Raw genomic sequence first — 14,186 nt, 5'->3', positions numbered from 1 at the left:
TTTTCTCCTTTTTAACATTTTTCTTGCTGATCTACTAAAAAATAAAGGAACTTATTTTATCTACATAAAATATTCTTTTACAGCTTTACACTGACCTTGTCTTGAGTTCCACTCTCGGGCACTTTATAGATGAAGCACCTTATAAAGAGAACCGTTTGGCATTTTAGTAAATAAACTCTTTCTGTGTGTTCAAGATGGGATCAGCTTTTTACTGAATTCTATGGCATAGTGTTTTTGGGTTGTTAAACAGTGGATGGTTTAGTTACTACAATGGCAACATCTTTTTGAGAACTTTTTATTACGTATTTCTAATTGGACAGTTTGGAAAATATGTCTTGTGCAGCTGTGTCCATTTCTTTTTGCCTGTTACTTCGTAGTATTTAAACACCTTGAAATGCCCAATGTGCCAAATACTATATGAACTTACCAGGAAAACAAATGAGCCCCTCTTCCCTATCACTGTCTGCTTGGCCTAAGGGGCCGAGGATAGATTTCCTATAAGTGGTAAGCAAACTAGAGTCTCTGGAGGAGGAAGAAAGCTGAGTAATTGTGTACATGTAAAGCACAGATATTGGTGTAACTTTGTCTTTAACAGAGCTGAGTAGCACTCTTCTCTCTATAATGGTTTTCTGACTTAAATAACATCTGTTTTGGCAAATGTAAATATGAAATTATAGGATTACTGTCCTGATAGCTAGTCAAAAGGGCTTAGAAACAATTAGTGCAGATATGTCCTGTCAGTGCTGAGAAAGCTGATGCCCAAACAGTTACTTAGGACACATCCACAGGAGGAGCAGAGCTGGGGTCAGAACCCTGGTCTTCTGGCTTCTAGACTACAGATTTTGTTTTTGAATGCCAAGTTTAAGCAATTCCAAGGTTTTTTTTTGTTTTTTTTTTTTAAGATTTTGTTTATTTATTTGACAGAGACAGAGAGAGGGAACACAAGAAGGGGGAGTGGGAGAGGGAGAAGCAGTTTCCCCACAGAGCAGGGAGCCTGATGTGGGGCTCGATCCCAGGACCCCGGGATCACGACCTGAGCTGAAGGCAGACACTTAATGACTGAGCCACCCAGGCGCCCCAGCAATTCCAAGTTCTTATCTGATGCTTTTTTTTTTTTAAGATTTTATTTATTTATTTGACAGGCAGAGATTACAAGTAGGCAGAGAGGCAGGCAGAGAGAGAGAGAGAGGAGGAAGCAGGCTCCCCACTGAGCAGAGAGCCGGATGCGGGGCTCGATCCCAGGACACTGGGATCATGACCCTAGCTGAAGGCAGAGGCTTTAACCCACTGAGCCACCCAGGCGCCCCTTAGCTGATGCTTTTAAGTGTCAAAAAAGTCACTCAAAATGACAGTATATTTCAAGACTTGGATATTTTAATTCCTTTCCAAGTTTTTGAAACAAATTCTTCCCCACATGTAGTATGTATTTTACTTCTTACAGTGTTGATATACTGGAATTAATTTCTTTCTTTTTTTTCTCACAGGAGAAGCTAACCTTTCTTCATACCTTATATCAGCACTTGATAGCAGGCTGTGTGCTCATGAAACAACCAGAAGGCATGCTGGATAAATTCTCTTGGACTGAGCTTTGTGCAGTCTTGCAGGAGAATGTTGATGCCCTGATCGCAGACCTCACCAGGGCTAATGAGAAGGTAACTGTCCTCAGGCACCAGATACCTCTATTAAATTCAGTGACATTTGTCCACATCACAGTATCATTAAGAGGGGCTGACATTCATCTTATTTCAAAAAGAATTTGGATGTTAATAATTCAATACCATTAATTATGGCTTGTCTACAACTCAGTTTGATGCCATTGCTGTGGGCATGTAAATGTGACTGAAGTCTGTATGAAGTCTCTAAGCTCCACACTCTGTGCAGGACATGCTAATACTACTAGCCAGTATTAGCCACAGGGACCTAATTAAAAGAAAATAAATTAATCTTACTGATGAAGCAATTCAAAGAACTTAGTCATTTACATTAATAAACCAACTCTTTATGTTAGCATAAAATAGAAACAAGATACAGTTATTCAAAAACATGATCTTAACATTTTTGCTCAGGAAATAACGAGGTGTTACTTTAAAAGCACTTAAAAATTTAAAATTATGTTTTTTGGTATTTCTTGAATCATAACAAACTGTGTATTAACAGGCCCCATTCAGTGCTGCAGCGTGTTCAAAGTGTACATGGTAGCAGAAAACAGGGGACTTCACCAGCCCAGGAATTCAGTCTTTCAAACAAAAAAAACACAAAACAACCTCCCCTGCCCAAAACCCCAACAAGCCCTCTTTTGGTTATGGAAAATTTAAATGGCTTAGCAGACCAATGTATTCTGCTGATAAAGATACTGATTCTCATCTTGGCTCTACTGACTTGGTCAGGACTGTATTATGTGGTCTAGTTTCTAGATCTCAGTTGCCATGGCATTTGCTCTTACGCGACATGAAGAAAAAAACCTGTTACCTGAGTTTTTTTTTTTTTCCCCTCCTCCAATCTGTTGAACTAATGAAACAGCATCTTGGCCCAATTTTATAGTGAGAACATTTTACCTTGGTTCGATTGGCAAACACAACCTTAGGCACTGAGAAGTAGGATTAAGGAAATGAGGGAACACATTGTGAGAAGCACAGATGCTGTTCATGATTGAGAATGTGTGTAATGGGTTTGAAAATTACTGATAATTAAAATGAGTATATGTTTGAACCCTCTGAGATGGTATTATGTTTTAATAGTTTTTCATAGTTTCAAAACATCATTAATTGTCGTACATGTTAGATGATGATTTTCTTTCTAGGTGTTTTGAACGTGAAATAAAAAATGGTTATAACATTCTGTTTTATTATATGTAAAATGTTTGTAGATTTGTAAATCTCATTGAAATACTTCATTTCCCATTGAGATATGTGAATAGCTTGAGCTTTGGTTCTAGAAGTAAAAATATTCTTAATTTCTCAGTGAAGTTGATTATAGAATGAGTAACTATTAGAAAGAGAAAAAAGGCTTGTCATCTAAGCACAGATACATACAAATGACCCCATTTTCTCCTATGATATGATAATTTGTCCTACCAATTTCTGTTTCTTTTTTTTTTTCTTTTCCATTTTAACTTAAAATTTTTATGTGAACTTAAGGAACGAAACATAATAGAAGATTCTGGATGGTGTTTGGGGGGTTGCTACAAAGACATGTTTTGTGAACATACCTCATTCTCTGTTGCGTAACCCTATTTAGATAAGTCACCTGGAGTATATCTGTAAAAACAAGTCTGATACGATGAAAGAACTTCAGCAGACCCAGGAAGACACCTTTAACAAAGTGGCCGAGCAGATCAAAGCCCAGGAGAGCTGCTGGCACAAACAGAAGAAGGAACTGGAAATGCAGTACTCGGAGCTCCTCTTGGAGGTGCAGAGGAGGGCACAGGTGCGCTGCTTCTGCCAAGAGCTTTACCAGTACGGTGCTCGGTCTTTTGTTATTGCCAGTGTTTTCTTTGAGTAACAAGGCGAAATCAGTTTAGAACTTTTTGAGAACCACATAGAACTTGTCAGGCACACATGCATATGATTGTGCAAACACACACATATATGTTGGATTTGATTGAGAACAGAAGTTATGGGTAGTTAACATGACCGAATTTTTTCATATACAAATTATTGTCATCATAGTTTATATTGTTAACTGTGATCCCTTCCCCATCAAGAATAACATACTGATAGTGTCTACTTTTTTTTTGTTTTGTTACTGACTTTAATAATAGTTCATGTGTTCCCAAGATAAGATACTTAGATCCTGACTCAGTATTTAACCTCTTTATTTGGACCATAGTTATACTGGCTCATACTTGTATTGGCAAGTTTAATTAAAGGAAAGAAACCTTATTATTTTTATTTGTCAATAAATAGTTTCAGATTGCTTAAAAGAACACCATTCTGCTTTCCGTATGTGAACTTACACCGTTCTCTGTGAATTTGAAGAGTTAATACATTCACTAAAAGTAGCCATGTGTTTGGTGTTTGCAGGGTGCCATGATATGGTCTGCATTTTCTACAGCTGAAATAAAAGACCTAAACCATTTATTGTATTTTCTTTAGAGGTACCATTGGCATTCAGTGATATGAACAGATCTTGAATGTATAGTTTGATGTTTGGATTGTTGCAAAGACCTACGGAACCATATTCCACTTAAAACTTGAATTATTTCGTTACCCCAGAAAGTTCTTCTGTGCCTTCTTCTAGTTCCCACCCCATAGGCAGCCAGCGTTCTGATCCTGTCATCATAGATTACTTTCACTTGCTTTTGAGTTTCCTCTCAATGGAATCATTCAGTATGTACTGTTTGGTGGTTGGTTTATTTCACCCAAAATATTTTCTGAAACTCATCCATGTTGTTGTGTGTGTCAGTAATGCATTCTATTTTTATGGTCAAGTAGCATTCTATTTTATAATTAAACCACAATTTGATAGATTGTGAGTTGATGGATATTTCAGTTGTTTCCAGTTTTTGGCTATTGTAAATGAAATTGCAACAGATATTATAGAAGTATTTTGTTGACATATGGTTTTCATTTCTCTTGGTTAAGAGGGCAATTGCTGGGTCACAGGATAACTGTATTTTATTTTTTAAGTCTCAAATTTTTTTTCAAAATGGTTGTATTATTTTATATTTCTACCACCAATATATGAAAGTTTTTATTATTCTTCATCCTCTGCAACATTTGGTATTGTCAGTCTTTAAAATTTTAGCCATTCTAGTTGTTTTAAAAAGGTATTTCATTGTGGTTTTAATTCATATTTTCCTAGTGATTAATGATGTTCAGGACTTTTCATGTTTTTATTGGTCATTCATATATCTTCTTTTGTGAAATGTCTCTTCAAGTGTTTGCCCATTAAAAATTTGGGATTGCTTGTGTTTTATTAGTGATTTGTAAGAGTTCTTTAGATATTCTGGATATAAATCCTTTCTTATACATGTGCATCACAAGTTCCCATACTCCCTTGTCTTTTCATGTTTTAATATTTCTTTTGCTGATCACAAATCTTAATATTTTAATCAAGCCCAACCTATAAATCTTTTTGGGTATTTATTTTTATGTGGTAAGCAATGTTTCTGTACTCCAAAGTTGTATGAATAATCTCCTATTATTTCTTCTAGAAGTTTGAAAATTTTAGCTTTCATGATGAGATCTATGATCCATCTCAAGTTAATTTTCATATTTAATCTTAGGTAGAAGCTGAGGTTCATTTTCCCCCATATTTATTGTTCCCATACCATCGTTCACGACTTTATTTTCCTCATTGAATAGCCGTGGTCCCTTTGTGAAAACAAAACAAAAACAACTGATCATATATAAGAACCACAGGTTTGTTGGGTATCTGTAAAGTTTTGCCTTTTCCAGGATGTCATATAAGTGGAGTCATATGTTGCCTTTTGGGTCTGACTTTTTTTTCACTTAGCAAAATATGTTTGGGAATTATTCATGTTTTTGCATATATCAGTAGATAATTCCTTTTTACTGCTGAGTTATATTCCATTGTATGGATGTATCACTGTTTATGCTTGCTGATGGGCCTTTGGGTTATTTTTATTTTCTAGTAATTATGACTAAAGAACCTATCATGGATAGGTTGTTGTGTGATCATAAGTTTTCACTTCTCTTGGGTAAATACTTAGAGGAGTGTGATTTCTGGGTTATATGGTAAATACATATTTATATGTTATATAAATGGTTATATGGTAAAAACTGACACTGTTTTCCCAAGTGGCTGTACCATTTTGATTTCCCACTAACGTGTAAGGGAGTTCTAATTAGTCTGCATCTGTGCCACCATGTGGTTTCATAATTTTTTTTCCTTTTTAGATAGCCTAGTAGGCAAGGAGTGGTTGTGGTTTTAATTTCCATTTTCCCTGATGAATGGTTTTTTCATATGCTTATTTGCCATCTGTACATATTTTTGGGTAAATAACTTGTTCATATCTTTTGCCCACTTTTTAATTGGATTGCTTGTTTCCTTGTAGTTGAATTTTGAGAGTCATTTACATATTCTGAATAGAAGCCATTTGTCAGGTGATTTGCAAATATTTTCTCCCCTTCACTTAAAAGTACTTTGGCAGAGCCAATATTCTACATTTTTATAAAGTCCATCTTACCAAATTTTTTCTTTTATGAGTTATGCTTTTAGTGTTGTATCTAAGAAGTGTTTGCTTAGTGCAAGATCACCAAGATTTCCTCCCATTTTTTTCTTCTATATGTTTTGTAGTTTTAAGTTTGCAAATAGGTCTATGATTCATTTTCAGTAAATTTTTGTAAAGATGTAAAGTATGGGTTGATGTCCATTTGCTTTTCATATGGATATCCAGTTAATCCAGCATTGTTTATTGGAAGATTACCCTTTCTCTATTGAATTGCCTTTGAACTTTGTCAAAATCAATTTGCTATATTTGTACAAGTCTGTTTCTGACTTCTCAATAGTATTCCATTTATTTGTGTGTCTATTCATTAAACTATACTGATTTGATTTTTGTAGGTTTTTAGTAAGTCTTGAATTCAGGGAGTGTGACTCTTCCAACTTCCTTTATTTCCTATCAGTTTTTTTTTAATTGAATAAATTTAACATGTAACATTATGTAAATTTAAGGTATACATTGTGTTAATTTGATACATTTATATATTGTAATATGATTGCCATTGTAACGATATTTATCACATTGCATACTTACAGTACAACATTTTTATTATTGTCTATATTCAATAAACTGTGCATTTAATCTCCATGGCTATTTTAGTACTCATAAAAGTTTGTACCCCTAAGCAACATCATTTTAACCCCTCTTTCCAATCCTCCATCCCCTATCCCCTGGCAACCACCATTTTGCTTTCTTTCTTTCTTTCCTTTTTTTTTTTTTTTTTTTTTAGCATGTTTGATCTTTTAAGATTCCATGTATAAGTGATACATTTAATACACCTCTTTGTCTGGCTTACCCCCTTTAGCATAATGTGCTCAAGGCCCATTTATATTTTTGCAAATGATAGGATATCCTCCTTCCTCATGGCTGAATAATATTTTGTTGTGTATATACACCACATCTCTTTCATCCATTCATCTGGTTATAGGCATTTGGTTGTTTTCATATCATGACTACTGTGTATGGTGCTGCAGTACTATGCATGGGGATGCATATGTCTCATCGAATTCCTGTTTTCACTTCCTCTGAGTTTATTCCCAGAAGTGGAGTTGATGGAATGTATGGTAGGTGTATTTTCATGTTTTTGAGTGACCTCTATATTGTTTTCCATAGTGATTGAACTAATTTACATTCCCATATTCTCACCAGTACCTGTTGTCTCTTGTCTTCTAGATGCTAGCCATTCCAGCAGGTGTGAGGTGATATCTCAGTGCAGTTTTTATTTGCATTTCCCTGATGATGAGTGATGTTGAGCATCTGCTCATGTGCTTGTTGACCATTTTGTTGTCTTCTTTGGAAGGATGTCTATTTAGTTCTCCTGACCATTTTAAAAATGGGACTGTTTTTTCATTATGAAGTTGTGTTAGTTCTTTATGTATTTTGGATATTAACCCCTTATCTGATAAAAATGTGAAATTTTTTTTCCCATTTTGTAGGCTGCTTTTTCATTTTGTTAGTTTCTTTTGCTGTGTAAAAGCTTTTGAGTTTGATGTAGCCCTGTTTATTGGTTTTTGCTTTTGTTGTTTGTGCTTTTGACATCATACCCAAAAGATCATTGCTAAGTATCAATGAGTTTCTTTCCTATCTTCCAGGAGTTTTTTGGTATCAGGTGTTATATTTAAATCTTTGACCCATTTGGAGTTAATTTTGTGAGTTGTGTGAATTAGGGGTCCAATTTTATTGCTGTGCGTATGTTCCTCCGGCTTTTCCCAGCACCATTTGAAGAGAGTATCTTTTACCCACTAGGTGTTCTTGGCTCTCTTGTCCACTATTAGTTGACTGTATATACCAGGATTTAATTCTGGGCTCTTTATTCTGTTCCACTGATCTATGTGTCTGTTTTTGTGCCAGTATCATACTGTTTTTATAACTATGACTTGCTGATGATTTGATCTTATATATAAAAAACTTTAAAGAGCCAATCAAAAAACTGTTGGGTTAATTAATGATTTCAGTAAAGTGGCAGATTAAAAAATCAACTAACAGAAATAATGAAATACTGGAAAAAGAAGTAAAGAAAACTATCCCATTCACAAAAATTACAAAATACTTAGGAATAAATTTTATCAAAGAAGTGAAAGATCTGTACAATGAAAACTGTAAGACTTAGCTCAAAGAAATCGAAGACACAAGCAAATGGAAAGACTTCCTGTGTTCATGGATTGAAGATTTCACATTGTTAAAATGGCCGTACCATGCAAAAGCCATCTATAAAGTCAGTGCATTCCCCACCAAAATACCAAAGGCATTCTTCACAGAAATAGAAGAAACAATCCTAAAATTTGTATGGAAACACAAAAGACCATATTAACCAAAGCAGTCCTGAGAAAAAAGAGCAAAACCAGGGGTATCATACTTCTTGATTTCAAACTATCCTATCAGTGTTATGAATTCATTTTTATTCTTTTTTTTCTTCTTTAAAATGTAATTAATTAACATATAATGTATTATTACTTTCAGATATAGAGTTCAGTGATTCATCAGTCTTATATAATACTCAGTGCTCATTACTTCCCATGACCTCCTTAATGTCCATCGCCCAGTTACCCTATTCCCCCTCAAGAACCCTCAGTTTGTTTCCTAAGATTAAGAGTACGGTTTGTCTCTGTCTCTGACTTTGTCGTTTTATTTTTCCCTCCCTTCCCCTATGATCCTGTTTTGTTTCTGAAATTCCATATGTGAGTTAGGTCATATGACAATTGTCTTTCTCCAATTCACTTATTTTGCTTAGCATAATACTCTCCAGTTCCATCCACATCGTTATAAATGGCAAGATTATATTTTTTGATGGCTAGGTAGTATTCCATTGTGTGTGTGTGTGTATGTCAATGACATCTTTACCCATTCATTTGTTGAGGGACATCTGGGCTCTATCAGTAGTTTGGCTATTGTGGACATTGCTGCTGTAAACACTGGGGTGCAGGTGCCTCTTCAGATCACTACATTTGTCTCGTTGGGGCAGATACCTAGTAGTAGTTTAATTGTTGGGTTGTAGGATGGCTCTATTTTCAACATTTTGAGGAATCTCCATACTGTTTTCCAGAGCGGCTGCATCTGCTTGCATTCCCACCAATGGTGTAAGAGGGTTCCCCTTTCTCCACATCCTTGCCAACATCTATTGTTTCCTGACTTGTTAATTTTAGCCATTCTGACTGGTGTGAGGTGGTATCTCGTTGTGGTTTTGATTTGCATTTCCCTAGTGCTGAGTGATATTGAGCATTTTTTCATGTACCTGCTGCCCATTTGGATGTCTTCTTTGGAGAAATGTCTGTTCATGTCTTCCGCCCATTTCTTAACTGGATTATTTGTCCTTTGGGTATTGAGTTTGGTAAGTTCTTGATAGATTTTGGATACGAGCCCTTTATCTGATAAGACATTTGCAAATATCTCTCCCATCTCCCATCAAAACAGTCTTTTGGTTGACTGTTTCCTTTGCTGTGCAGCAGTTTTTATTTTGATGAAGTCCCAACAGCTCATTTTTGCCTCTGTTTCCCTTATCGTTGGAGATGTGTCTAGCCAGAAGTTGCTGCAGCTGAGGTCGAAGAGGTTGCTGCCTGTGTCCTCCTCTAGGATTTTGATGGATTATTGTCTCACATTTAGGTCTTTCACCCATTTTGAGTTTATTTTTCTGTATGGTGTAAGGAAATGATCAGCTTCATTCTTCTGCATGTGGCTGTCCAATTTTCCCAACACCATTTGTTGAAGAGACTGTCTTTTTTCCCTTGGAACTTCTTTCCTGCTTTGTCAAAAATTAATGGACCATAGAGTTGAGGGTTCATTTCTGGGTTCTCTATTTTGTTCCATTGATCTATATGTCTGTTTTTGTGCCAGTATCATACTGTCTTGATGGTTATAGCTTTGTAATAGAGCTTGAAGTCCGGAATTGTGATGCCTCCGGCTTTGGTTTTCTTTTTCAACATTCCTCTGGCTATTCAGGGTCTTTTCTGGTTCCATACAAATTTTAGGATATTTGTTCCATTTCTGTGAAAAAAGCTGATGGTATTTTGATAGGGATTGCATTAATTGTGTAGATTGCTCTACGTAGCACAGACATTTTCACAACGTTTATTCTTCCAGTCATGAGCAGGGAGGTTTTTCCATTTTTTTGTGTCTTCCTCAATTTCTTTCATGAGTGTTCTATAGTTTTCTGAGTAGAGATCCTTTGCCTCTTTGGATAGGTTTATTCCTAGGTATCATGTGGTTTTGGTGCAATTGTAAGTGGGATTGACTCCTTAATTTCTCTTTCTTCTGTCTCATTGTTGGTGTTTAGAAATGTAACCGATTCTGTGCATTGATTTTCTATATTGCCACTTTGCTGAATTCCTATATGAGTTCTAGCAATTTTGGGATGGACGCTTTTGGGTTTTCCACATATAGTATTATGTCATCTGGGAAGAGTGAGAGTTTGACTTCTTTGCTGATTTGGATGCTTTTTATTTCTTTTTGTTGTCTGATTGCTGAGGCTAGGACTTCTAGTACTATATTGAAGAGCAGTGGTGAGAGTGGACATCCCTGCTATGTTCCTGACCTTAGGGGAAAAGCTATCAGTTTTTCCCCATTGAGAATGACATTCACTGTGGGCTTTTTGTAGATGGCTTTTATGATATTGAGGTATGTTCCTTCTGTCCCTACACTGTGAAGAGTTTAAATCAAGAAAGGATGCTGTACTTTGTCAAATGCTTTTTCTGCATCTATTGAGAGGAGGTTCTTGTCCTTTCTTCTGTTACACATTGATTGATTTGTGGATGTTGAACCACCCTTGAGGAATAAATCCCACTTGGTCATGGTGAATGGAGAGTACTTTTAATGTACTCTCAGATCCTACTGGCTAGTAACTTGTTGAGAATTTTTACATCCATGTTCATCAGGGATATTGGTCTATAATTTTCCTTTTTGATAGGGGTCTTTGTCTGATTTTGGGATGAAGGTAATGCTGGCTTCACAGAACGAGTTTGGAAGTTTTCCTTCCATTTATGTTTTTTAAAACAGCTTCAGAAGAATAGGGCTCATTTAGTGATCACAAATTCTTTTAGTTTCTGTTTGTCCTGGAACCTTTGTATCTCCTCTTCTGTTTTGAATGACATATTGCTGGATACAATATTCTTGGCTGCATATTTTTCCCATTAAGCACTCTGAATATACCATGCCGGTCCTTTCTGGCCTACCAGGTCTCTGCAGATAGGTCTCCTGCCAGCCTGATATTTCTATGCTTGTAGGTTATGGACCTCTTGTCCCAAACTTCTTTCAGGATTTTCTCTTGGTCTCTGAGATTTGCAAGTTTCACTATTATATGTTGGGGTTTTGACCTATTTTTATTGATTTTAAGGGTAGTTCTCTGTGCCTCCTGGACTTGAATGCCCGTTTCCTTACCCAGATTTGGGAAGTTCTGCACTATAATTTGCTCTAATATGCCTTCTGCCCCTCTCTTTTTCTCTCTCTTTCTTCTTCTTCTGGGATCCCAATTATTCTAATATTGTTTTGCTTAATGGTATCACTTACCTCTGGAATTCCCCCCTCGTGATCCAGTGGTTGTTTATATCTCTTTTTCTCAGCATCTTCATTCTCCATCATTTGGTCTTCTGTATCACTAATTCTCTCCAGTGCCTCATTTATTCTAGCATTTAGAACCTCCATTTTTGATTGCACCTCATTAATAACCTTTTTAATTTTGACTTGATTAGATTTTAGTTCTTTTATTTTTCCAGAAAAGGCTTCTCTAGGGTCACCTATGCTTTTTCAAACCCAGCTACTATCTTTATAATAGTTATTCTGAACTCTAGTTCTGACATCTTACTTGCATCTGTATTGATTAGTTCCCTGGCAGTCAGTACTGCCTCTTCTTCTCTTTTTTTAAGCTGAGTTTTTCCATCTTGTCATTCTGTCCAGAGAAAGATAGATGAATGAAAGAACAGAGTACGAAAATGGCAGCAATAACCCTAGAGACACATACACTAAACAAATCAGAAGAGCCCTAAAACTGAAAAGAGAGAGAGAGAGAGAGAATAATCAGACAGGTAAACAGAACAAAGTAATACTGTGTATTTTGGTTTGGTTTGTATTTTGGTGTATTTTGGTTTGGTTTGTTTGTTAGAAGAAACTACAGCACAAAATTGTAAAGAAAGAAAAAATATATATATATAATTAAATACAATGAAAGGATAGCATGTAACTGTAAAAATGAAAACTAAAAGACAAAAAAAAAAAAAGAAGGAATATAAACAGACAGGTGAACAATACAGAGACATACACTACATCCTGGGTGCATTTTGGTTTGTTTGTTAGAAGAAACTACAGCCCAAATTGGTAAAGAAACAGCAACTTATATATATTAAAAAATACAATTAAATACATTGAAATGATAGAATAATTGTAAAGATGAAAATTTAAAAAGGTTTTAATCAAAAATAAAAAAGGGGCGCCTGCATGGCTCAGTGGGTTAAAGCCTCTGCCTTGGCTCAGGTCATGATCCCAGGGTCATGGGATCAAGCCCCACATCGGGCTTTCTGCTCAGTTGGGAGCCTGCTTCCTCCTCTCTCTCTGCCTGCCCCTCTGCCTGCTCGTGATCTCTGTCAAATAAATAAATAAAAAATCTAAAAAAAAAAAAAAAGAAAAAGAAGGAAAAAAAAAAAGAGAATGTGATCAGACAAGTGAAGAAAACAGAGCCATACATTCAATTCTTGGTGTATTTAGGTCTGTTAGAAGAAACTGTATTCCAAAATTGTAAAGAAAGAGAAACTTATGTATATGCAAAAATAAAACTGAATACAATGAAAGGATAGAATGTAACTGTAAAAATGAAAATTAAAAAAGGCTTAAAAATGTTGATAAAATAAGAAATTGGTTGAAAAAGGAAAGAGAAAACAAATTAAAATGGGAAGACAATGAATCATGGGGGAAAAAAAAGCAAATTCTATATACTATTTTCTCCCAGCACAGGAGTTTTGCAGTTATGTCTGATTGGTAAACTTGGTCTTAGCCATAAGTTCTTGCTGATCTTCTGGCGGAGAGGCCTGTTGTGTTGATTCTCAAGTGTCTTTGTGCCAGGCAGAATTACATCACCCTTGCCAGGGGGCCAGACTAAGTAAGTAGCTCAGGATTGCTCTATGTGGCTTTTGTTCACTGAAGGCTTTTCCTACAGCTTTAGAGGTTGAGAATGAAAATGGCGGCCTCCCAGTCTTCAGCCCCAGAGCTGAAAGCTCATGCCCCACACTCTTTAGTGCGTCTTCAGGGAAAAGCAGTTAGTCAATCATGCCTGTCTCCCTAGTCCCTGTCTGCACTCCATGCTTACCGGGCCTGTGACCCAGCATTTCTATCTCAGGCACATGACCCCTTTTCGAGTCTCCAAACCCTGCATACTACTGTTGGACCACTCCCAGGGGGAGGAAGAGGGCTCTCCCTGGTTCTGCCACTCGCTGGACCTCTGCTCAAACCAACTGTGCTGTGGTTCCTGGTTTATGGTTTATGGCAATCCTGAGCTGAGAGCCCTCTCCTGGGCTCGCTCATTGCAGTCGGCTTCCCTGCTTCGATACCTGGGCACTCTGCCACGCTCAGGCACCCCCAGTCTTCCTGTGACCCTGAGGGTCCTGAGACCACGCTGTCCCATCTAGGATTCTGCCCCTTTTCACCACCTGAGTACCTTTCAGGCAGGGATGTCCCTCACCGGAGCAGAATTCTCAAAGTTCTGATTTTGTGCTGTGCTTCTCTATCACTTTCTGGTGCCAGGTGAGGAAGGCTCCCTTCACCTGTGGTTTATTTTCCCATGTATCTCCCAGATTCACTTCTCCACACACGTTCTATCTTGCAGAAAGTGGCTGCTTTTCTATTTGTAGAGTTGCTGCTATTCTCTTAGGTCTCGAGTGTAGTTCACTAAGGTGTTCAGAATGATTTAATAGTGTAGTTCACTAAGGTGTTCAGAATGATTTAATAACTATCTTGCTGAATTCCTGGGACCAGATGAAACTAAAGTCTCTTATTCCTCTGCCATCTTGGACTCCTTTCC

At 36.7% G+C, this 14,186-nt stretch overlaps 1 protein-coding gene across 5 annotated transcripts in view; it reads left to right on the top strand.

Moving 5' to 3' along the window:
- CCDC171 (coiled-coil domain containing 171) overlaps nt 1–14,186 on the top strand; it is a 288,246-nt gene that overhangs the window by 113,558 nt on the left and 160,502 nt on the right. For all 5 annotated transcript variants that reach the window (XM_032880558.1, XM_032880557.1, XM_032880556.1 and 2 more), the window contains 2 exons: nt 1,485–1,652; nt 3,238–3,426. In XM_032880558.1, coding sequence (XP_032736449.1) covers nt 1,485–1,652; nt 3,238–3,426 — 357 coding nt within the window. The remainder of the gene's footprint in view (nt 1–1,484; nt 1,653–3,237; nt 3,427–14,186) is intronic.

The sequence above is a fragment of the Lontra canadensis genome, unplaced genomic scaffold (genome assembly GCF_010015895.1).
Source record: "Lontra canadensis isolate GAN:19392208 unplaced genomic scaffold, GSC_riverotter_1.0 scaffold70, whole genome shotgun sequence".
In the NCBI taxonomy this organism is placed as follows: domain Eukaryota; kingdom Metazoa; phylum Chordata; class Mammalia; order Carnivora; family Mustelidae; genus Lontra; species Lontra canadensis.
This window is presented reverse-complemented; position numbering and strand designations above follow the sequence as displayed.